Source organism: Lagopus leucura, unplaced genomic scaffold (genome assembly GCF_019238085.1).
Source record: "Lagopus leucura isolate 7727_CA_CO unplaced genomic scaffold, USGS_WTPT01 Super-Scaffold_650, whole genome shotgun sequence".
Classification (NCBI taxonomy): Eukaryota; Metazoa; Chordata; class Aves; order Galliformes; family Phasianidae; genus Lagopus; species Lagopus leucura.
The window spans coordinates 268,014-294,591 of NW_024962253.1; the positions used below are offsets into that span (position 1 = coordinate 268,014).

The window sequence follows — 26,578 nt, forward strand, 5'->3', positions numbered from 1 at the left end:
CTGCGATTTTTTAATTCACCAACAGATTTTAATTTTAGGTTGAGCCAGCAGGGAGTTATTAAAACTGATAAAACCAGGCTCAGCTATATAGGCCAAATGCTTTGATGTCTGCAAGGTGTACATTACACTTTCTTCTTTTTTAATCCTTATTATCTTTCTATTTGATTCTAACTTCCTGTAAAGTACTGAATTGCTGATAAAATTGTATAAGTCAGCAATTCCTCCATGAGCAGAAGTGGATTGACCAAAGCAAAAAGAGCACTCTTCAAGCATTGCTCCTGCTCCTCCCTCTCCTACACACCTGCACTCCTTTCTCCCTGAAGGACGCTAAGAAAGAACAAATGAAAAACAAGTAAATTAGTGGGTATTACACAAGGAGAGGAAACAGAGAGAAAAAGGAAACGTCAACAAAGGTGGCCTGAATGGAACAGCAGGGGTAAATTCTGTCCAATTCACACTGAGGTTTAATTCATCTCACAAATGGCCACAGACACTTCTAACCCAAGAGCTCTCTAAACTGAACTATCTTCCTTCCAGTGAAACAAACAAATAGAACCATGTGTCCCAAATGAAACTGCCTCCTGTATCTGAAAAGAGAGTTCTCTGCGAGGTAGCTGGGGCTGCACCGGACCTTAGAAGCTCAAATACACAATTAATATCTATCAATTGATCCTGCAGTAAAACCGTGCTGTTTATTATCTTCTTCAAAGCCACACAAAGATCAAAATCAATCCATAGTGTAAAGGCTGAAGTGTTAATGAAAAAGCAGCAACTTTCTGTTGTTTGACAGCTATCTCCTAGCGGGGAGTAAACACCCCGCTTGAGGAAAAGGGCATCAGCACAACTTAAGGCATAATCTGGAGGAGATGGTTTGTTTATTCATAGGCATTCATTTAAAGCTGCCCTGTCAATGCCATTTCCATTGTCACAGCCACCCAGTAGTCCCTGGACAAACATGTTCATTAAACATATTGCAGATGTTGCCTTTAGATGAAATTCTCTTCAAGTGAAGTGTCACACAAAGCAGAGTCTTTAGGAAAGGGGAGAGGCAGAGTGCAAGACCAAACTGCGAGATTAGAAGAAAACAAAGGCACAGGTCCCTCCCACAGCACCTGGAAACTGATACGGACTAGAGATCAGCCTCAACACACAAACAGAAAAGGAAGAACATATTACCTTCCTGATGGTGTTGGGACTGCTTACATTCCAAGGACAGGCAATGAATGCCCATCTGCTGTGAACAGGCAGATCACAAACAACGCACTGGCTTGTTGTCTTCATGCCAAATATGTTTATGGTCTGTATATTGACATTTATTTGCATACAAGGACGTCTGCTGAACCCTGGGAATAAAGTACATTTCCAAGGCCAAGCATATTATAATACTCAAGGAGTGAGATTTTTATAAGGGTAATGAAAACCTGGAGTTAAAATAGCACTCGTGTTTTTGCAGGATGATGGATGAATTCTCATGCTTCACAGTTCAGGCCAACCTTTATCAGACATGGCTTGAGTGGAGACCTCAAAGCTGCTGCAACAAGTCTTCTCACCTCCTTCCTCTAAGGCTGCTGCTGCCACAGCAGCCAAAACCCCTTTGCAGTGAGCACTCACCTAGTCTGACGTGGGGAGTATTAGGGTGCAAAATCCTCAGTGGGGTGCTGTTCATGAAGTTAGTGAATGTGAAAAGCTCAGAACAAAAATAATCCTTCATTTGGTTTGTTTACTGTTACTGTGTCACTCAAAAAAATAGACAAAGCCTTCACTCAGAGAAGAAGCCAGCCTCCATGTGCACAGGCTGAACCCAGTGACTCCGTTCTTGTCCCCAGATTGTGATTTACATCCTTGGCTTTGGGAGACAAAACTGAAAACTATCAACTCTTAAAACCAGTAGTCCACAGAAAATGCTACTTCATTCCTCACCTAGTAGGCTCCAGCCACCCAAGGGCCCACGCCAGCCTAATTTCCCAAACACCACACTCCTTCCAGAAGCTGCTGAGACAGTGCCACTTCATCATCACAGCCCACATCAGCCCTCAGAGTCAGGCTGTGAAGCAAACAGGTGACTAGCTCAGGGTGCCTCAGCAATGACAGATACCAAAACTTTTCCTAAATGAGCTCAAAAAAACAAGTGAATGTCTCCAGAGCTTTGGTCCTGGGCTCTGGCTACACAACCCAAAAGCACGGGAGCTTTCCTGGAGCTGAATCGTCATTCACCATTTTTTAAATCAGAAAGTACAAGCAGAGGATGGACTCTCAGTAAATCTTTCACACTGTCCTCTACAACCCAGCTGTCTCAAAGTTTTTACCAGCTGAATGCCTCCATTCCAGAAACAACGATTAAACTTGCTTTAAAATCAGTGAGCTTGACTATCTTAGATCAACAGCAGTGAAGAAGCATTTATAGCAGAGAAAACTCTCCCTCTGCTGCTTCCTCCTTCAAATTACATCTCTCTCCTTCCTAATGGCATTCATAACATAAGGGCTTGATATTTCATGAAATTGGAAAATTACAATCAATGTCTTAATTGCACACCCAATTAAATAATCAACATCACTAAAATGCACAGGCATCTGAGCAGAGATGAGCGGGAGGTGGAAAAACCTGGAATTATACTCTCGAAGTTGTAATTGCTTTTTTGATCAAGGAACCTGGGAAGGAAAAGTGGCAGATGATTTGAAACATAGACCTCAAGTAGACATGACAGCCTTCAGGCACGAACCAGTTAAGGCAAGCATGAGAGATGTAAACTGGTAAATATTTCTGTCATAAATGCAGACAGAGAACAGCAGGCTTATCTTGCAACAGTGCAAAGCTAGGTTAGAGGTCTGGAAAAGCTTCACACCACGAATTGTCTAGGGAAGATACAAAGTCTCCCAGAAGCTTTTAACAAGTGGTGATCAGAGACGTTTTGGAGGCAAATGCTCTCATTCCCTGAGTACACCACCCCGGTCTAGCGTTTATTGCTCCTTGGTTACATCATTCCACCTCCTGTCTCAGGTAGAAAACCACACGGTAACACACATACCAGCTAGCAGGCATCTGTGTGCCTGGTGTCAGAGCAGACCCTGGTGTCAGCTGAGCTCTGCCACCCATCAGGGACTACTGCCCTGGGGATAAGAGACAAAGGTTTGTTATTCCCCACGTGGTGTACGTGGCCACCCAGCTGCCTGCTACGCTACAGCTTGGTTCAGACACAAGAGCTTTTTGTCCTGTGTTCAGCAGAAAAGTTCTCTGACAAAACTACTTGTGCATTCTGCAGAACGTAGGTCCAACAGAAAAGGACCTACAGCAGCTCAGCCCTTGTCTCTGTGCTAACTGTTGCAGCCAATACCCAGAGCACCCAGAACTGCTCCAGGATCCAGCCACCTCCTTCTGCCCAGCCCGAATCAGCACTATCAGGAGATGACAGTCTGCTCACCTCTCACTGCTTGCACTCAGAACAAAGCAGTTGTGGACCCCTCAAACTGCTCAGTGTTTATTTTCTTGCCCTGGATAAAGGTTCTGTGGATAAAAAGAGCTTAAAAAAAGTGCAGAGTTATTTTTTTTTCTTCCCACATTATTTTGGGGCCCGATTTTCTTCTTATTGTTTTGTTCTACTCAACTTTTCCTACAGGAAGCAAAGCCCTTTCTCACCCTCTCAAGCCATTTGTTTCCTTTGTGTTGCTCAATGAATGACCATATGTGTTATGAGTTAAATTGCACCACGGCCTACCAAATCATCACTGTTACATGTGGTGGATTAAGGACTGTTTGATTCACTCTTCACCATATTATTTGATTAATTTAGACATCTGATGTTTCATAGGACTCCCACAGAGTGAAAACGTCCCCACTGGAAGTGAAGTATGAGGGCAGAGACTGGTCAAGACCTTCACCATTTAGACATCATTTCAAAATAGCAAAAGCCAGATTTTTCAGAGTACTAAAGTTTGGAGTGCATCACACCCTGCGCAATCTGGCTTCCAGCACTCCAGCTGCTGTTACAATGGTTCACTTCCAGCACCTGAAGTCATACAACCAGAAATGTGCTAATGGATCACTGGGAGAGGCACCCTCCCCTAAAGCCACCACTACGTGGCTTGTATTACCAGTGTAGCAGAACAGCTTGTAGCAAGTTGGAGCAATAGCCAGCTACTCTGCTGATTCAAATTGCTTTCTTTACCTGCATTTTCCTTCCCCTTCACAATTTTCAGAAAGCATGGAAAGAATCTTTGCACTACCTTCACCCTAATGACTGCTGCCTCAAATAATATGACTTTCTCTGTGGGTATGAATAATTTTGTACATTTATATTCTCTGCAGAAGACAGCAGTTGATTAATGAACCAAAATACTCCATAAATACTTGTTATGAGCCACACATATGTCTCAGATTCTGAGGGCACTGTTAGCGTGTGCACTGAACAAGAAAAAGGAACACTGTCACACTAGATGTGACAAAGCTGACTCCAGCAATCACATTGGTATTAATAAGCCCAGACACAGCTTCCACGTCTCCAGTAAAGGCATTTGACAGGCTCTGCAAAATGGGTCTGAATGCTGGTCTGGAAGCCCAGCCAGTCTGCTCCCATTATCAGGAAGACACATGGGGAAGGAAGGAAATTCAATGCAAAAAAGTGAGAATATCTAGATTTAGAAAGCCTTTGAAAGGGGAAAATAATGGCACCACAAACCAAAACTTGCATACATAGCAGACTGAAGTCAAAGGACTCAGAAACCAATTAAGGCCTTTATCAAGGCTGTGATGGGGAGGACAATCACCCAAACACTGAGCTGGGAGGCTGGCGCACCATTCCTGTAACTGACTCTGCTCTGTGCTCTCAGATCACTGAAGCTACCTTCATCAACCATGAAGAGAAGCGGATTCAAAGACAGGAGGAGAATATAATAACTGTATATTAACTAGCTATTACTTACTACTTGAGCTAACAATAGAGTGGCTTCATTAGGATGAGTATCCGTGTCACACAAATACAAAGATGCTGTACTTACTTGAAATTAACTTATTTTATAAGTTATATAGATTTATATATTAATAAATCCCTTACATTAGGCATAACAAAATTCAGACATCTATAGATACTTGTGTAGACAAGACTGGATCCTTTAAGAATCCTTACGAGATATCACAAAAACACATGCATGCATTTCAGGCTGTTGTACTAACAAGATACACTGAATAAAAATAGAAAAATTTAAATAATTTGCAGTAAAATTTAGTATTCTCAGTTTCCGAATAACAGTTTCTCAAAAATGTGTGTTATCTTAAAAGACAAGGTGAGTACTTACTCACAAAAATAAAAAACAGATGGAAACATGGTGAAAATAAAACTCATCTTTTACATAAAGTGATGCATTTTTTGTCACACATGAGAAAATGCGAAATTCACTTACAGTAGTGGCCAAGGTGGGACTAAATAGATAAACCAGGCCACAGCTAAATCTGAATTCCCTTCTAGATGGACAGCTCTATTATTTCCTCCTCGGTACACATCACAGATGTGTTGTGATATTCTCTGTTGCTTTTCAAGCTCTCCAAAAAATAATTTTCTGGCATTATCATTTTAAAACTTTTAATAAGTGTGGGTTCAATTGCAACTTACTCTACAAATAAGCGACTGAAATCCCAAGGGAAATTTTTAAAATGTTAAGGACAAAACTGTTTATACACTACACTGTATTTTCTGAAACTGTTACTACTTAAGCATTTGTCAGAAAACAAAATTGTATCTCTGACAGGTTCATTACCAAGCATGACTCACTAATAAGCACTGTTCCTGCAGAAACCCCTCATGCTGTCTGGTATCCATAATACATTCTGCACAAACACAAGGAAAAGTCACCACGTAAGGGGCTGCAACATGATTTTCACAATTGCATTTCTGTGACAGTCTCCACTTTGCAGATACCTCTCCCACGCACTGGTCATGCTCCGAAGCCCACGGGGTCCCAGAAGGCAGCACAGCAAAGGCAGGTGGGCAGCATGAACACGGAGAGGCTGCTCTACAAAAAACAGTTATGGAGGCTGCGGATCCGTGGACATTTCTCACCGCCTGCTTAGAGGCTTCTTGGATGATGAATTCTCATTCTTTGTTCCCATAGGCAATTGTCATACAGTAGCTTTCATAAGCAGAACCATTTTTAGATTAATTAGGAACAGAAAGGGCAAAGAAACCCGTTTGGAAGCTGTTCATTAACAATTAAAAAAATCACTTTCTGAGTCCTAGCCTGGGTTTGTTCATAACCAGCTTATACCATTCTGTTCCTGCACTAACACTAACCTTTAGCTTAAATAGCTGTTAACTCGCCAATATTTACTCCCCTGCTCTATTAGCACATGGCAGCAACATCCGCTCCCCACTCCCAGCCTGCTCTGCCCACTGAGCCGTGCTTGCCTGCTCCCAGCTCACATGTCCTCAGCACCTCCCCTCCCCGCACTGCCCCAGTATCCCCTCTCCCCCAGCCTCTCCGCATCATTTGCTGCCATTTTGCACGGCATCATCTCAGGAATATTATGGAAATACATCCAGGTGAGACTCCAATGCTTTTAAGGGCTCAACTGCGATCCACACCTGTCACCATGATGCTCCCACATGCCAAAGAAGAGCAGGGCTGCCTACCTATACTACATCCTACAATCCAAAGGCACAAGGCACCCCATACAGCAGGAGATGCAATACCTACAGGTATTACAGGTATTACTTACAGTAAAATAACATCCAGGCTTCTTCCAGCCCTTTCAGCACTCAGTATATGCATGGTTGAGCTACAGATGAAAATCAAACTACATCCGGATTTCTTCCCAGCTTCATGCCTAAATTATCTTTAATTTTGTGTCATAAAAATGACGACGATGTCAACGCGCTCAGTAAATTCTCCCAGTAGAATGAGTAGCCAGCATCTTGATGTTCTCAAACTCCCCTAAGCACAAAATGCACTGCAAACTCAGCTGGAGGACCGTCTGGGGAGGGTGCAGCTGTTTACTTTTATTATCAAAATCCAATGAGATGAAGAATCGGTCTTAGCTTTACCATGTACAAGTTTCAAATGAAGCCAAAGGGAACCACCATAAAACCCTCTCTGAAAGTGCCCATGATTAAGCATCACAGACATGAAAATGAATTTACAGTTTGAACCAGATCGGGCTCATCTGATCACTTCTCCACAATGTCACAAAGTTGTTTGGACTCTGAATATAAGCAGAGAGTAGACAACTTGTTGGTGGCCAGGATACAGGTTAAAAATCCCATTTGGATGCTAAGATGTCTAGATGCATAGAAAGTTCTCGTATCACCTGGAGAAGAGCTATCTTTCAACAGACAGCATTTATTTGCTATACCACAAGGCCTCTGTGTGGCTTGAATTCAATAAATCATTGGCATTAAAGTGTGTGGGGGGAAAAAAAAAAAAGCTATTCTGTTTCTCTATTTACATACTAAACATCAGTCAGAACTAGAGTCCTGCTGTCTTCAGGCATAGCATTCAGCATATATATAGTATTTTGACCTATAGATGACGCTTTTACAATAGGGAGAAGAATAAAAAAAAAAGTAATCATCTTATTTAAATCCAGGTGCTCAGTGCTAGAGAATTTCTACTACAACAATTCTTACACAATTCCAATAACGAGCTCAGAAGCATGCATAGTACCCTGCCCTACATCTATACAAGTTGTATGAACATGAAGGTTGGAAAACAAGGCAAAAGTGAAAGGAAAACTACAGGAAAAGAGAAAATCATTATATACTAAACTTATTTTCTGATCTATTGCCTTTTTCTCTGAAGTTATGATACTATTCAAAGCATTTGCTAACATTGCAGTAATAGTTAGTGCCTCTTTAACCATGTTCTCAGCCAGCCCTGTTGAGCTCATCTTTAGCCAAAGACTTATGCTTTGTAAGCCAAAGCCCACTGCTATTTCTCCAGTGCAGCATTTCTTGTACAGATTGTTTCAGAAATACACAACACTGGGAAATATCCCCTCCTCCCACACAGAGCCTTAAAAATAAGAGTGTGAAGTCTGGCTCTCCCAACAGCCAATGCTATTTTTAATAGTTGCATATGTGGCAGGTAGGAGTCCCCCACCCACCTCTCCCTTTGCACCCCTATTCTGAGCAAGAGGAACTGACCTCCTCCAATGCTAGATGACTATCTCCACTTTCATTGCTTAGCAGCACATGCAAGTGCAGGTCAAGTGGCCAGGATGCTGCAGGCTCCTGTGCCACATTCCGCATTAGACATAAACTTCTGTCAACAGAGCACACTGCTACAATTCCTTCTGTCATTAAATGCCCGAAAGAAGGTGTAAGAAGGGGAGTTTTGCATGCGGTGGCAATGGCTGCCTCAGTTCTAAGAGCTTTAGTAATCAATCTTCAGGCACTGCTATGCTGTTATGAGGACTTTGTTCACTCTCCAAACAGACTGGGGTTCCATTTTTCCTAAAAGCTTCAGACAACTGCTGCACCAAGTCCTGGGAAAAGAAAAGCACTTGCTCACTGACCAATCTGGAGAGGTACTGATACAGATCTGAATGCAAACTGGACAGCAGCAGACAGGGGAAAAACACTTACTGTAGTTCATCCTGGTTCTGAGATGTTCGGTGCTCAACAGAGAGTCTCTTTTGTCTTCTGCAGCAGTCACTTGTTTCAGACTAGCACAGAAATTGCGGCAATCAAATTGAGCAAAATGGTGCTAGACACAGAACGGCAGTGTTTCTGGGCACACTGTCTAATGGAGAACCTAGGTACAGCATGAGATGTAAAGTCAGTGATCCACACTGCCAACTCACTGCTGCCACTCGTCTTGCTCTCTGCTCAGCAGTAGTGCAGTCCCAGTGGAGAGGAAGGCAGGTGAAACACCTTTTCCTTCAGAAAACACCATCTTGTCAGAATCAAGCCCTGTATCACAGGATTCTGATGAATGTCTAAGGGTGTATTTCTGAGGCACAGGATGTCTAAACAGAGAAGGAAGAGCCAGGAAAGAGACACTGCCAAGATTTACAGATTAGCACTCAGTGCATTGCTCTAAAATCTGGAAAGCCTAGGTTAAAACCTCTGCATTCCCAGTATCCAGTATTTGCGTGTGTGACTTTGTAAGTCACAGGACAGGAGCAGATTGTTCAGGGAAATCTGATTATTTAAGCTTAATGTGCAGTGCACAAAGCAAGCTGTACCTCATTGTGGAGCATCCAGTGCTTCTAAATGTATCCTACATGTTGCTCAAACATCTTCCTTTTCTTGCTAAGGAAGTCAATGGAATAATCACTCAAATAAAACTAAAAAGCACTTGGATTCCCATTTAAAGACTTTGCAGCTACTCTGACTTGTAGATGTGTGGAGTTTACAATACAGAACTAGAAAAGCAAAGCTTTAGTCCTGAACAATACCACAGATTAGGAAAAGAAAGAACAAGTCAGATTTTTTTGGCTTCTCATGGAGGATTTCCCTAGGTCTTGCAAGTCTGCAGGAGGCTTTCAATTAAAAAATAAAACAGCATGCCAGGAACATTGATTATGCACTCCTATCCACTCTGAAAACACCAGGTATGGCTTTTAGGAAAACTTCCCATTTGTAACTTTCTTTTCCCCTCTAGCTGCAAGTGGGAACTCTGCTTTCACTGCAGGGGACAGATGTTGCTGTATCCCAGCGATACAGGCTTTCAACACCAAAACTGTATTTTAGCAAAACTGAACACAGGTGTAGCATTACTGCAATGATATGCTAGCAGAAGCTCACAGAAAATCTGGTTAGCAACTAAACAGACTTCTGTCTGTCGTGGTCATTATGGAGAGCACTTCTGACCAGCATGGTACTTCACAAGAAATGCATTTATCTTAATTTTAGTGTAATTATTCTAAAAAGGGCAAGCCTTCTGATTTTTCCTACTGGTAATAAGGTTATCAAAAATCTGCTCAAAATCACAACAGCAGCATTAATGAAGGCACAACACTATTTTTGTGTGCATGCACACAAACAACTTTTTGCTATAACGCTGAAAGTAAAGCAGGTTGAAAAATGATATTAGATTGCAGAGAATCTTAAAAGATGCTAAATAAACATACATTCTACTTCAAATAGATGTGCAGATATCCTATTTAAGACACTAGGAGATGAAGGAATGTTCAGCTTCTTCAAGCAGAACATGTCAGCCAAACCTTCCTTGAGAGGGAAGCAGTCAAGAGACAGCAGACACAGGTTTTCAAGCAGCAGAAAATCACCTTGCAGTAAAAGCTGCCTTGCATGAGCCAACAAAGGTCTTTGGCAGATTCCACAGGATCTGCCGATGTGCAAAGTGAAATGCAATAGATGGAAGGAAGATCAGAACATGGAGAGATGCCAGGAGGTTGCCACTACTTTTGTATTTAATTACTGCTGCGTAGTCTCCAAGGAGTCAGAAAGCCATTTTATACATAAGATATGTGGAAAGCATGTGATAGCCACTGCAAGTACAGCATCTTCACATCAGTGTGCACTGCAGCCAGCAGACCTTGCACTCACACCTTACAAACACAAAGCTGCTCTCCTCTTCTGAGTGGTAACAGCCACGGCCACAGCATCTCCTAAGCACTGCGACCTACAATCTGCAGTGCTGATACTGTTGGAAGCTAAAGATAACCTTCATAGATACCACAGGTAAAAAAGAAGGCAGACCTCTAACTGGAGGTGTAGCTTCTTTGTGTAAAGAGAAGTTTCTGGTAACTCTCTGGAAGAGCAGACAGTGCTTCAGTTTGCTTCTTTGTCACTGTGTGGGAGGCTTTGAAAATGCAGAGCTTACTCATCTTCACGGGACTGATAAAAAGACACCTTGGCAACAAAGCTTAAGGGGAATAAAATGTTGAAAGTAAACTATTGCATGGACTGCATAGCTCCTAAGAGGTGCAGAAGGGTGATTACCAATTTCTTGGTGACTTTCTCAAGGCAGCTGTTCTTTCCATTGGCAATCTGGGCTGCTGTATCTTGCAGTTTTGCATCTAAGAGGGGGCTTGGATTCACATGTGGGAGATCAGCAGCAAAATAATTGGTGTAAAATGACATCTGTAGAAAGAAATGCCAAAGTAGAAATACTGCTCTGATGGCTTCGGTTTTGAAAAAAAAACAAGTAAATTGATGTATTTAATCTCCTGACATAAAAGGGGAAGATAATACACAAGTTTTTTTTCTCTATAAACAAACAAGTGGATAAAATTCCTGCCTACCTACTCTCTTGCAATAATTTCAAGTGCTGAAGATATTGGTAAGAGATGCAATTTGATGGTTTGACTTTTTCCTCTTCTCCAGCCTCCCAATTCTTCTACAGAACTCAGAGTCAAATGAGTTTAAAAGTCAAACAGACACACCCCTAGCTAAAGGCAGTTTCAGTTAAGAAGGGCTGCAAGTTGAAAATGCAGTAGCCATGTGTTTGTTGCTCTTCTGGAATAAAAGCTCCCACAGACTGCAGCAGAAAAGCTATCAACTAATCCGTCTTTGTAGACAAAGTTCTAAGTGTGAAGGTGAGAATTACTGAGTCATTCCTCCCAGGGCTAAAAATCCTAGTTTGATTTTGGCATAATTAAGTTTCCTCTTCAGAAACAGAAAGAAAACTAGCAAAACAGCAGAAAATAAGAAAACTATGCATGCTACCATGAAGCTTTTTTAATAAGCATAGTTACAAATTTCTGGGCTATTCTGTAACTGTCAAGTCCTAATTAAAATACTACATTTCTCTGACTCATGGTGCTGTAGGATGTGTGTACATTATTCACATAAATATTAATCTTTTCCCAGGTAGGAGGCTGAGTTGCTCAGGAGATTTATATTCATATCCTATGTGGAAAGTGATGGCATGTGTTTTTTTTTCCAAATTTCATCAAGACCATTAACAATTAAGAGCCATGAGAATCGTTTCAGTAGCTTATGTTTGAGAAATCCAATACTTGCAAGCTGGAGCTCCATGAGTATTAATATGAAATAGCATCAAGCATTGAGTGAGAGGAACAAAGAAAAGAGCTGGAGGCATCACTTTGAACGTTAAGGGCTGAAGCAGCAGCTAGAAGAAAATAGGGAGATAGTCCTCTTGAAAGCATCTAGGTAATGACAGAAGATGGAAAAATGTTAATATGGTGATCAGATAAATGAGGCAAGACCTTTTCTAATTACCAAGAGAATCACCTGACACGTTAGGCTATTATCACAGGGACCTTTAAAACCCTGATACCTATCTGGATAGCCAGTATTTGTACCACTGGCTTTCAAACAAGATGCAGAAATAAGGTGATGATGCATAAGGTGTAGAAGGCAACTAGCAAAGCAGCAATCCTAAGTTTAAGAGAAATGCCAGACACAGAAATGAGCTGAGGATGCAAACAAATCTGAGAAACCTGACAGTTTTCCTGATACCTTGGAAGGTAAGGAGTGAGGCAAGCAAGATAAAACACTGTGTAATTTAAAACTGCAAATTAAACTCAGAAAATCTGTAGCTAGAACATGCATGAAGAGAAAGAAGTCAGGAAGCTGTTAAAAAAAACAGACATGAATCATGAGCTACGTCAAGCGAAGGGGAAAGAAAGGAGGTGCACTGAGAAACCAGTTCAAACACACCACAGGTTTTTCAGGGGTTTCAACCTTGAATTACAGGTACCACCCTGAGGAAGTCTGCACGGATGAACAGCAATGCAGATGAAAAAAAACCAAAAGGGCAAAGTACGAAATTGCACAGCAGTGAACACACAGTATGACCATCAAACCACCACGGCTACTACTTAAAGAAAGGGAAACCCATCATCATCAGATGGCATCTGGAACATCTGACACCGTAATGGCTTCAGGCCATCACTAACAGGAACAAGTGCAGTCAGACAGTCAATAACATTAAAATGCTCTTTTTTTTTTTTTTAAATAGGAAAGAAAAAGAAGTTTAGTACGTTAGGAAAGAGAGTGCTGTAGAGGAAAGCAAAAATGCAAAAGCATAACAGGTTGCTATACCTGAGTCAGATGGCCCTGATAAGTCGTCAGGTACTGTGCTGCAAGACAGTCAAATCATTAAGTGCCAAGAACTTGAAAAACAGGCAATGCACTTAAAAACTGGAAAAGGGCACAGCAAGCACTTATACTTAAAAAATAGGAAGATATTACCGAGATAATTATGAAAGAGCTAGCCTGATTTTTTTCCCTTTCTGGCAATTAAAGAATGGAACAAATCCTTTTAGCATAAACAGGAGAGATATAACAGGGCAGATAGCTTCACCTTGAGTAGAGTTGTGCGTATGTCAAATGCATTTAACTTCCATCTATGACAATGTAGACTAGTCTTAGGGGTAGTAGAGAAGAGGAAGCTTTATACCCTGAGTCTGAGTGAAACTGCTAAAGAGATTCAAAAGCATTGGAAAAATTACATCTGGGGCAGCTAAACTCAATCCATGAAGCAAGGGCCCCCCCTGCTCTGACAGCACACAGCCTGCAAGCTTGAGTACTACACAGCTTTTCCACATATGAAAGATTTGTAGGCATAACAGATTACAAAAGGATAGACAGCACTGAGCTTAAGGAGCAGAAAAAAAATCTGAAAGAACAAGTGCAAAGCAAATCACGGGATCATGTAATGTGATTGGAAGGGACCTCAAAAGACCATCCAGTCCAATCTCCCCACGGGACAGGAACACCTGCACCAGGTCACACAGGAATGCATCCAGGCGGGTTTTGAATGTCTCAGAGAAGGAGACCCCACAACCTCCCTGGGCAGCCTGTTCCAGTGTTCTGTCACCCTTACTGCAAATAAGTTTTTTCTCATATTTATGTCATTTACAGATAGAGTCCAACACAGATACAGGATAGGGAACAACTGACAAAATTCTTCTGCAAAAGGGATCTCAGCTCTAGAAAGGATAAAAGGCTAAGTAGGCATCAGCAGTGTCAGTCCGTGACAAAAAGACACCACCAGAGCAGGACACCTGATGTACTGGGATGTCAGGACTACAAAGTCTTCCTTGCTCCGGGTTTCTACATTCACCTTCTGACTCCGCTCTTCAGAAGGAAAAACGGAAGAAAAAAATACAAGGGCTGATTAAAGAGTGCCTAAACAAATGACAAGAAAAGACTGAAAGAGTCCTTAACCAAATATGAGGTGAGCAAGTGGGGCTTGGTTCTCACATTGGAGCAGCCTTTCACTATTTCAGAGAGAACTGGAATCTGTTCTGCTCCTTTACTGCTTGTCCTACTCATGAAAAATGGATTTATATGGAGAAAGCACAATCTATAGCAGAGGTTAAGAAAAGCCTTTGCATGGTAAAGACAGCTAAAGCCTGGAGCAAGCTGCTGGAATGCTTCAGCACTTCTGGTTTTTGTTTCAATGGAAACTTTGATCAATAGTTTTTAGGAGCAGTCAACACAAAGCAAACGGAGACATTTTTCTGTCATAACTATAACAGCGTTTCTGCTAATAGTAATTATTATAGTACTACTTTATATATGTGTGTATGTGTAAATATATTATATATATAATTTATTTAATTAGTAATTACTAACAGCCTTACTTTAATCTGAACAGAAATAAAAACTTTTGACTGATGCTGAACAACCCCATGGGTCCTGTAGTCTCTCAGACAAAAAGCTGTTTATCCCTAAACATCTGGGGATGACTGAACCTCTTGTCCTTTTTGCACCACTTGTGTGCATTTTCCTGCACTGGCACAGAACTAAACTCTTTTGCCTGCATTATCTACAAAACAACAAAAGTTCTAATTTCTAAAGAATGCTAATGGTAATCTTAAATTTCAATGTCACACTGATCATTCTGATCTAAATTCACTCAGCTCAGAAGTGAACTATGCACAGTAACTGTCAGTCAGGAAAGAATTTACAGTCCAGGTAAGCCAAGGGAAAAGCCATATCTACTACAGGACTTCCAATACAAAAACCTTGTCTTCCCCAGAATTTGCAAAAGATCCAGTACAGAAGTTGTTCTGCCACTGATAGATACATACTGTAACATTATTTCTTACAAAACCAGATCAGGACAAAAAGCAATATAAAAAAGTAATATTTCTAAATGTATTTCATTAACTCTGCACTTTGGGTAGTAGGCAATAGTTCATCATCTACAGAACATGAACACACCATATGTTCTCGTTCTGTAGGCATACAGATAGATAAAAGCAAAAGATTTTTATTACTTTAAAAAAAACCACAAAACTTCTGAGGGATTAATCGCTATTTTCTAAAACAAGGGTGTTTATACTGTTGAAGAAAATGTCACAACCTTTTCCTTTTGACTTCCCAAATCAAGATTATTTATTTTTAAATGCTGCTTTCATGAGATGGAAATACTAAGTTATTATACACCCACTTTCAGTTAGTATATATAAAAATATTTGATGTAAAACTTCCCAAGGAACATTTTCACACGACAGATAATACAGATAACTCCCACTAAGCTAACAAGCTATCCTCAAGTCGCCTTGAGAAACAGCCTTCTTTCTCAGCTGCTCATCAGGAACCTTGTAGCCCAACTCAGCCGACAATGCAGCTGCCCCACACCAGCCCCAGCTGCACACCCATCACCCATCACTCATCACCCATCACCAACCAGAAGCAGTGCACTATTAACCTTCCCTGCACAGAAATTAGGGTATGGCATGCAGTGCAGTGCTAACTCAAATTATGGCAAAAGGTTTATTGACTTGGATATGTTGGCTAAACGCAGCCCTGTGCAAAACACATGCAGACATGCCTTCCATTTTGCCAAAAAAAAAAAAAAAACCACCTTTTTTTATTTGTGACTGCATTTTCAGTAAACAAAAAAAACAGTACCTGTGAGTCTTCAAATGGAATGTATAGAGGTGCCATCAAAAATCTGGCCATGTGTCTTTATCAGACTTCCTTAAAACCTCTTTTACCGGAGAGAAATATCCCTCAGTTCACAGACACACAACTAACTTGTGTCAGAGCTTTTTGGCAGTACACACATTTGTGAACAACAATTTTCAAGGATGAAGCACAGAAAGAGTTAAATTTCATCAAAAATGAACGCCTGGAGAACTCACTAAGAATTGCAGTCACTGCCATCAGACGAGCCTGATGTGCTAGTTTCACAAAAACCAGGTCACATATCCCACTTGTTTTATGTTTTTGTTGCTCTTTTTTATGTTTTAATTTAAAGAATATGTATTAAAGTAGTAAAGTAAAGTAGTAAAGTCTTAAATTAAAATATATATTAAAGTAGGTTTCATTACATATATATATTAACCGTATTATATATTTTATGGGGGTTGTTCCAAAAGTAATGTCTCCTATCTTACGACACCGGTCTCCAATGTCAGAGGCAGATGGTATGGCAGTAGAGGTTGACCCTTTCCACCAGTGTTCCATTCCATTCTGATGCTGTGTTACAGATGTGGCAGCAGAGGGATGGCATGATAAAATGGCCCCTGACATGGAAGTGTGTATGAAAAGAAGGGTGCCACCGAATTCCATCATGTGGAAAAAATGGCACCAACTGACAGCCACTGACGCTTGCTGAACATTTATGGAGATCAATCAGTGGATGTGAGCACAATGAGGCTGTGGTGGGTGGGGTTTCAGCATTCGTGACAGTAACAGTGGGTTGCTTCTGCTGGTGCAAATTGTTGCAAGTGCAGCATGCAGGCTCTTATTCATCACTGGTCAAAAGGCATAGTTAATGGTAGTGACTGAGATGAAAAAGAGTGTTTTGTAGCAGAGAATTTGCTCCATTAAATAGTGTTACTGTGCTCTTTGTATCAGTTGCAGTTTCCATGGAAATAATTATGAAGCATTGCTTTCAGAGCAACCCTTGTATATGTGGCCCTAGACAATTCCTCTTCGCTCAGTGCAGCCCAGGCAAGGCAAAAGGCTGAACACCCACGATTTAGCCCCAAACCTTTTTATTATTTTGCAAATTTGCAAATTTTGTGCTGACTTCTCTGCTTCTGCATCTTTTCTGATAATTCACCTCTAGTTCCAAACAAAGACATCAAACTGATGGTAGAATTAAATAGCACTATCAAATAATACTGCAATCCTGTACAGTATTTGATTGTGTTTTGCCTCCATAACATCAGAATAGTAACAAGACAAAAGAAAGGAAACCTTCAGCCACAGATGGAAAACACTGGGAGGAGAAAGAAGGCATGAAGCAATTCTCCATCCTACCTCTTGAAGTTGCATTCGAACTTTGTTAATGGCTCGAATCCAATGGGCTCTCGCTGGAGAAAACGGTGGTGGTTCGTTGTCACCACTGTACCTTAACAAGAAACAAAATCATTATTTGGCAAATACTCATCTGCAACATTAAAGATTCAGCATGGTACAGTGCAGCTGCAGCTGAAGTAACCAACAGGCTCCCGGCAGACACAGCTGTGCACATGCTATGAGAAGTGAGAAGCTAACGCAGAGATTTCCTTATGTACAAGAGGTTTCTGTACGTGAAAGAGCTGCGTTGGAAGCTGGTGAGTTGAAAGATAAAAGCTAAGATACAATCCCGGCCTTTCAGTGGAAAATCCATGCAGATAAAAGCTTAGTTTAAAATGTTTTCATTATTAAACATAGCCCCAGGAGAAAGATGTTATTAGTCAGAACATCAGGAAACCAGTCCAAAATACCTGATCAAACCTATTCAGCACATGGGTATCGTAACTGCATGCAGAGAAGCAGATGAAAGATCTGCCACCCTCATGCCTGTTGCAGGTCCCTTCTAACTGTCTCTTTCCATTCACTCCCCACTGCCACAGATTTACAAACCCTTTTCCATGGAAAGGCAGGCAACAAGGCTCTGCTTTTTTCCCTAACCTCTGTGCCTTTCTCAGTGCGCTCTTTCCTACAGTTTTTGAAGAAGGCATATGCATCTGGCAGCAATGTGTCCCACAACACACTTTATACTCCCCACACTCGTGTAATGGGCCCTTGATTGTATCCCTTCCTTTGTATGCTGCTGTATCACTCTGAGATGGATCAGGCACGGTTGGCAGTATAAAAACCATAGCTGATAGCAACAAGCACCCATGCTACACATTTAGCTCAGGTGCAACTCCAGAGATTGCAGTTCAGAGCTAAATTCACAGTACATTCCATAGAGACAGCAAAGTGTTGCCACAGTGGAGAAAAGGAAGCTAGTGATGCAGTAATATCTAAACTAGATGCCTGAATTAGCTTGTAACCCTCCATGTAAGTAAATATAGGCCAGCCATTCTGGGACAAATCTCCTGCTGCTCTGTAATAAGAAGAAAGTGAGTCAGAGTTTAAGAACAGCTCAACACTTTTTATAGCCTTGTTTTCTTTTTTAAAACTTTAGTGTAAGAGTTGCCTACACATGAACTACTGTGGTTAATTCTCTCACATAAGCACAGTAACACCAGTCTAGTTGTACTCTCCATGCAGCATTCTCCAAAGGACACAGGTAGGCAGACATAGTTCCATGGATCTCACTGATCCATCCACTTTAACCAGATGAAAATAATCCCTCGTATTTTTGAAAATATAACCATATCACATTAGGGGCTCCAATGACTTAATTATCACAAGAAAAAACAATCTGTTTGAAAGATAAGCAGTGGAATCTGAAATTCCTGTAAAACCAGGAGACAGCCTGCAGTTCTTCCAAACTTAACTGAAATGTTCCTGTGGGCTCTCTTTAATACTGTCAAGAGCTTGTAAAATCAAAGTGTAAGGACAAGAAAAGCCGGCATGAGTCAAAGCAACACACTGATTCACACAGTAAGCCTGCAAACTACACAAGCAGTAACTAGCTGTGGTTGCTTACTACACAAGAAAGGAAGGAGTGCAGCTCAAACCATCACTACATGTATTTCTTGGTTTTGAACACACATGAGCAATAGAAGTAGCTATCCTTGGGCTAGACTACCTTTATCAAATGAAACAGAAAATACAGCAAACGAGTTTCATTAGCAGGAATACAGAAAATACAGTTTAATTTTACTCCCATAAATAACTAGTAATTACAAATTACATGTAATGGTGTTTCACAGATCAGCAACGTCAAGTTTGTTGTAAGACTGCAAGAACAATGTACATAATTTGCTCCATGAAACAACAGAGAGGAAACTTCCTTGCACTAGTTGAAAAGATCTCAAAACAGAGCACTTCACCTACCTCACTCGGGCTGCCACATCAACGTCCTCGGACTTGTCAAGTTCCAGGGGTAGCTTAGCTGTAGAATGATCTGCATGCTTCTCCTCTGCCTCAGAGACCTCCTCCTCTCCTTTGCTGCGAGGCTCCTCTTGCTCCCTGAGCCACGTCTGACTGTCCTTATGGTAGCTGACCAAACTGTGGTCGGAGTAATTCGACTCCCGTTCCTGACGATCATCGTCTTGCTCAGAGCCATGGGCACTTTCATGGGAATGATCCAGCTCACTCAGGTGAGAGCTTCCCTGGCTGACATTACAAGAGGAGCCATATCTACTACTGCCAGCAGGACTATGAGAGAATAAGAAAGTCCATCAGATAAAGCAAGACATGTTACCAAGTTACATTTAACAATTATGTTCTCTGAACTAAATCTAGAGTTCTGAGCTTCAAAACTTTGGTAGGCAACAGAATTACTTCATACACAGCCCACCAGTATACGGACCCTGTATGTTATGGAGTTACAGTACACTTTCTAGAACCAGTTATTTACTTTTTCACTCTCTGTCAGCTAGAAACAGATAGTGAAGGTATTCTAATAACCATGGAGGATATAGAATGGAAACATGGAAATTCAGAGAGGAAGTGCCTGTCTGCTACAGTTTCATTTCAGCTTTAAAATGGCCATTTAAGTTGTTAAGAAAACTAAGTTAACTTTATTTTTAATAATATTATGCACTTATAGTAAAATACATTGAAATCAAGATTAAGGTTAAGACCATCAACTTAAAGTCTTTTACAAAAGCGGAGCAATTATTCACAAAGGGAAGACACACACCTCATTCCAGTGAATTTTTTTCAAGAATTTCATTTATGAAAAAGCACCACCACAGGAGTGTGATCTCCATGACTCAAGACACCACTGCCAGGACTGAATCCCCAGAATCCTCACACAAACTACAGTGGATGCAAATTTCCAAATTTCTCATGCAGTCAGGAAAACTATGGCCCAGCCACAATAAATATTTCAGTGTAAGAATTAAGCAGCAGTGCTGTTTCTCTCACTTGCAGAGTTAGGAGAATGGGAAGCCAAACAGGAAGTGCTGGGAGTGCAGTGAGCAACTGTCAGATCAGACGCACAATCACTTTTACTTACACCACCCACACATGCACATTTTTGAAGTCTCTGCTTTGATTTCTGATGACAATTGTAACTTAAAACATAGACAAGTCTGAATACAGACTCACGAAATACTGGTATTTTCCTTAAGTAGCTTCCCTAACTGCATGAAATAAGCTTTGCAGAGATTTTAGGAAGAACAAATATTAGAATACCTTCACTGACATCTCTGAAAATGCTTTAAAAGCTTCAGTAATGTGAAATGAATCTACTTGGTTCTGTAATATGTTAGCAGTTAGTTAGATTTCTCTCTTAAAATCTTTACTTTGAAGTTTTACATTTTTTTTACTCTTTGAATATATTATCTATATACCTACATATGTTTGGGTTTTTTTTAGCAAACATGAGATAACAATCTCAAAACAAGAAAGCAAAGTGACTGTATACAGTCTATTAAAACACAAAGAATTAAACTTCTGAAAGACTCACGAAATTGGCACTAAAAACATCTCATTCAGTGTGACAAAGTGTAAGAACATGCAAAATATCACAGACAAAAAAGAATGGAAAAGGATTAGAAAATCATGTGAGAGCTTCAGCAGTACTAGAGACTGTGGTTGACCACATCTCCTGTGACAGCTATCAGTGATACTACAAACACTTAACGAATACAGATGGGACTGAGCTACTAACATCAGACACTAAGGTCAGTATCTACTGCTGCACTACTGCATTATAAATGGTCAAACAGCTGAAGCCATTTATAACTTGTCTGTAACTAGCCTTTTCTCATTCAGTTGTTCCACGCTACTCAGGTCTGCAGGCTGTGTGCCAGGATGAAGTGTTACTCCATGAGGAGCAGAGTCAAGCTCAGTTTCCTTCACTTCAGGCTGGTCTGCTACAGACCTGTCGGCTTGATCTTCCTGCAATTCGGTGGAAATCACGTTCTGCTGGTCTTCAGACACTTTATAAAGCCTCTCTCCCAGCTCTTTGTTGGATGTATCATCAACAGTGCTTGCACCAGATGGTTCTTCAGAAAGTTCATTGTCTACAGTGTCAGGCTGCCCTGAAGATAAGTTTACTTCTATATTTGCATCAGTCAGTTGATCTGAGACTGCAGATTTTGAGTATTCATCTGAACTGACTGTTCCTAACACCTTGTCATCTGGTTTTGACAAAGCCTGTGGTGGTTGTACATGTGTTTCCTTTTTGGCAGAGGTCTCCCTGTTGTCTTTATGCCAGGGAAAGGAGAAATCTATTTTTTTCCCAAATACTGCTCCTTGGACACTATCTGGCTTACTCACCCTTTCTTCAGTGCCTCCTTCAAACAGAGTGGAAGAAAGTTTCTTAAAGCTGGACATGAGGCCCTGATCTGCCCCTGCTCTATTAACAGAAGGTGGCTGCTGAGAGAAGAAAGACCCAAACGGCCTTCCACTGTCAGAGGATGGCATGAAGCTGAATTTCGGCAAATTGGGCATGCTCGGTATTTCAAAGACTGTTTTACTGCTGTTTGCATCTGAAGGAATGTTACTAGGCTTACCCTCTTTCTGCAAGTCACCTATGGAAGGGATTTCTTCCAAGTGTATCTCATTAACTGATAGATGTTTCTCTTGTTCAGCAGTTTGCTGTTGTACTTCACTTGTTTTCTCTTCATCCAGAGGGGGCAGAGGAACACTGGATTCATCAGCGGGAGTTACGGGTTCTCTACTGCTACTACTGTTCGTGTCTGGGTGATCGATATCAGCAGTAGTCTGGTTCTCCGTAACAGCAGGCTCTGATTCAGTTGTAGCACTCTCACTCAACTGGGAAAGGTTTGTGCCTGTCCCATTAAGTGGGGCTTCAGTTTCCAGTTCAGACCCACCACTAGAGCCAGTATGAAGGAAGTCAACAGCTGCCTTTTCTGTAGAAGCACCTTGTTCCTCCACTGTGTGTGAAGACACATCTAGTTGGCATGGATTTACATCAGACTGTTCAGTGGCCTCAGTCTGCTCTGTATCAACTACATTACTGAAATCAGATGCCTGTGACTTAGGATCTACCATTTCAGAGGGCTGTGCATCACCAGCCAGCTGCAGAGCCTCCAGATCTTGATTTTCACTAGAAACTACCTTTTCTGGAGTGATCCTCAAAGATTCCTCTTTACAGGTTTCTGAGTTCCTATTTTCTTCATTTTCTTTTTTCATGGAAGATTCTTTTGTAGAGTTTTCTTCTGAAGCAGTCAATATATCCTGATTCAGAGAGCTTATAGCATCTCTCCTAGACTCTTTGGCTGCAGCTACACCTTCTTCCTTCTTAGCGTCTTTTGCTGGAACAGACTCAATAATGTCTTTCATTCTGTTGCCTTGAGGTTTAGGAGTGGATTGTGGAGGCATCTCTTTTGGAGATTCTCTTGGACCTTTAAAGATGCCAAAGAGATCGCTTGTGAAAGTTGGTGCTGGGCCACTTGGGAGAGAAGAGAAACCAAAGAAAGAGGAGCTTTTTTTCTGTGCAGTGGGAGGTGCAGGAGCTTGAGGCTGGGAAAAGAAATCAGACAACGTTTTGGGTGGTTTCATTTTTGTCATGAAACTTGAAAAAATTTCAACTGAAGAATCCAGAACTGACTTATCACCCTCAGGTTCCTTAGGTTTGTTCTGCAAATTAGAGGTCTCTGGTCTTTTAGAAGCAGAGTGCAGATCTTGTGCCTGTTGTAACCTGTCTCCAGGGGCTTGTTCAGGTAATTCATATTTTGGCAACTCACATTGTGCACATACTTCTCTAGAGACCACTTCACTTTTTACGTCACTTGTGCTGTTTGAGTCTTTTATATCCAAGGAATCCATTTTGTCATTCATGGCTGGACTATAATCTTTATTTTCAGAAATTTGTTCTTCTGAAGAACAGGACTCTTCTTTATCAACAGGTAAAACAACAGTGTCTGTCTTCCCTGTGCTACCCAGAGCATATTCTTCTGCCCCTAAGGAAATAGTCTGCTCGCCCTGGGAATGCTCCTGCACACTGGGAATCTGACAGCAAGGATCAGAAGGAGCTGAACTGATTACAGCAGTGTCATCAGTGTGCGGAAGCTTTTTGAAGTTGCTCTCTTCAGCTATCTCTGCAACACCTTCTGTGTTTTCCAGAGACATCTCTGATTTATTTTTGGTCATAGTGACATTATTAAACATTTGTCTGCCAGTCGCTGCTGCAATAATATCATTTACTTCTTTCTTATTGTCTGCATCTTGTTGCCTGGTAGCTCTGATACCAGAGTCAGTGGAAATACTTTGCTTCATAGATGACTTAGAATTTGCTGGTTTCGCTGGTTTTGCATTAGACTCTTGTCTTGGTGCAGTTTGTGGTTTTTCATCCAAAAAGGATGTCAAACTGAAGAAACCAAAGCTAGTACTTCTTTGAGGTGTGGTCTTCTCAGCAGTTGGACCACTGGAAAAGAAGGAAGGCAGACGAAACAGTCCCTCTGTTTCTTGCTGCTTTGCACCAGCGGGAGCAGCAGTGGGTGCTGGAGGCTTGGGTTCATCTGATCCAGTGAAGAATGAGAATATGCTTCTACTGGCTGGCTGTGCTGACTGTGATTTTGAAGCAGTGTTATCAGAAAAGCTGAATGGTAAACTGAATCCTGATTCTTTAGGAGTCTGATCTGGCCTTGGTTTTGTCTGATTAACTGTGCCACCTACACAATTTCCTCCTTGCTGCTTTGGTGGAGCTGTGGGCACACTGCTCTGCTGCACAGTTGAATGTGTCAGCTGGCTTATTTTGGGACCTGCAGCATCCCCAGGAGGTACTGTCTTATTCTCATGGGAACCCTCCTCAGCTTTTCTGCTAGGGCTAGTGGAGATCTGCCTGTCCACACCTTTTGTTCCCACTCCTTCCTTAGGAGTTGAGGACAGACACGGCATACTGGCACTCTGGTGACCACCTGACTTTTCAGGTTTTTGTCTTGACTCTGTCACAGTTCTGCTATGGGTTTTTGGCAGAGTTGCAGCACTTGAGGTTGGTTGAGAAGACACAGCTTCAACTTTGAAGAGATCTCCAAGGGATCCAAACAATGATGAGATGCTGGATGCTTCCTTCTGTTCTGGATGCATTGCCTTTTCTACTTTATCATTGTGACTTCTTTCCAGATCTGGAGATGGCTGTGGTTCTTTGCTTACTTGTGTTTTGAAGAAGTCAAAAAATCCAGAAGTTTGGGGTTTGTTGGTCGTTGAGCTCGCAGGAGAATCTTCTCCAAGACTGAACAGTTTCAGAGCACTTTTAAATAATGTTTCCTCGGGCTCAGGGGCTGGGTGGCTCTGATTTGGCTGTGACTGACTGGATTCATTAGTAGTCACATGCCGTTCAAGATGCCTGGAAGCCAGCTTTGCTTTAACAGGTCGTTCTTCTCTTACGGGCTTGCCATCTGGAGCAGTTTGGCTCAGTTGAGAAGGAGATTTTGTTAATCCTGTTTTTTTAATGTGGATGTTTTCATTCTGATTTAATTCCAGCTTTTCATTTCTAGCAGCTTCTGAATTAAGTTCTGATGAAGTATTTCTTCTTAGTTCTGATATAACAGGAAACTTTCGCCCTGCCTGCATCTCATCCGATTTCCTATTTGGTACAAATGATAAAACATCAGGTTTGTTTTCAGATGGTTTTGACTGTGTCTCTGTTCTCTTTAAGGAATAATCCTCAGTTGTCCCAGAGTCAGGTCCTGAAGACTTTCCAATCAGTCCACCCAATGCAGAAAATAAGGAGGTAACTTTGTTCACTGGTGTTTTCTTATCTTCTTCAGCCTTTTTTGGTTCTGCTATTCGTTCAGTAGTTGCCGCAGTTTCTTCAGCTTTAGGAGAAGATTGAAACAGATGTAAACCAAAGAATCCTCCTGATGACCCACCCCCAGCAGTTGCTACAGGGGCATCCTTATCCAATTCCTTGGTATGAATGTCCTTACTTAATGATTTATCAGAAGCCCCTCTGGAATGTGTTCTAAGATCAAGGGTTAGTGGTGTTTCCTCTGAATAATTCTGGGTTTCCTTGTCAGGTCTAAAATCAACTTTGAGTTTTTGAAGTTTGTAACCTGAGAAGTCTAGCGGCTGGTCTCTCTGAGAATAAATAGACTCTTCAAACATCTGTGAAAACGTCTCCAAATTCATGTTCATTAACTGGTCACTCCTCTGCAAAGCTACGGACAAATCCAGAGGTTTATTCATTGTGTAATCATCCAAACTCTCTTCTTCGGCAAACCAAAACAGCTCATCTTCGCTGCCAAGAGGGACTTTAAAACCACAAACAGCAACCGTGTTATCTTCCAGCACAGCTCTTGGAATGCCGCCCATCTGGAAATTATAATCCCAGCAGTCTGGGTAAGAATAAGTTTCAGGAGCACAAACGTAGACATACTGCCCAGTGGGATCGGTGAGGAGCGAATACACATACTGGCTATCACTGTACATGTAGTATCCACAATCACCATCTTCCGATGGCCACCACACACCCTGCTCAAGCATCATCAGCCACTCTTGATAGTCTTGGCTATAGGATGAATACATAAAGTTCTCATCTATACTTAACGTCTCTTGGTCAATTAGAGTCCACATAGTTCCATCACAGCCAGAGGAGTAGCTTAAATCCATGGGCAGCTCTTCAAAAGAATAACTGCCATCTCTCTCAAATGGTGGAAAGTTACTGTAATTTTCATTGACAGAATTAGCAGTCCATGCATCATTTTCTTCTGAATAAACATCCTGAAACATTAAGTGGTCAAATGACTCATGTGACATCATACTTAAATCTGAACTCTGTATATCAAAGTTGGCATTACTCCGCCAATCCACCACATTTGCATTTCCATCCTTTTTGCAGAGATTCACTACCACATCATTTTCAGGCCAGTCCAAGAACTGAGGGGGAAGAACAGAGTTCTGATTCAATACGTAGTAAACTGGCAGTGCTATTTCATGAGAGTCAACAAGTTCCCCCACTTCATATTCCCACTCAAAGCTAGAATGACTTCTTGTTTCCTGATATGCTGAGTATTGCTCTGTAAGATTGTGTTTTTTATTGCTCAAATTAAGAAATTCATTTGATCCTTTGTTTAATAAGGTTGGGAGAATTTTAGATTCTGTATCCTCCTGATAAGGGACATGCCTATTACTTACTGACTTTCCAGATAAGTCCTGTACCTTGGCTTCAGGATTTTGGGCAACTGGGAACACAGAATGCTTAGCTGTGTTATTAACATTTCTGCTGGCCAGGTGGTCGGTAGCTTTGGTAGATTCCACCATGTTCACATTATCTAGCTTCTCCTTTGGTTTGGGCAGGATGTTTTTCAAGAAGCTAGAAGACTCTTGCTTTTCTACAGTATCAGAAGTTATTGCTGAGTCAACAGGTTTTTTCTCTGAGATAGAATCCTCACTTC

At 41.4% G+C, this 26,578-nt stretch overlaps 1 protein-coding gene across 4 annotated transcripts in view; it reads right to left on the reverse strand.

The window, feature by feature from the left end:
• Positions 1-26,578, reverse strand: part of UNC13B (unc-13 homolog B) — a 203,271-nt gene that overhangs the window by 113,829 nt on the left and 62,864 nt on the right. For all 4 annotated transcript variants that reach the window (XR_006177289.1, XM_042862318.1, XM_042862317.1 and 1 more), the window contains exons 9-10: positions 19,098-19,421; positions 17,142-17,232 (exon numbers count right to left, since the gene is read on the reverse strand). Coding sequence is in view for 3 of the 4 variants with exons in the window: in XM_042862318.1 (XP_042718252.1) it covers positions 17,142-17,232; positions 19,098-19,421 (415 nt within the window). In the remaining variant the exon portion in view is untranslated. The remainder of the gene's footprint in view (positions 1-17,141; positions 17,233-19,097; positions 19,422-26,578) is intronic.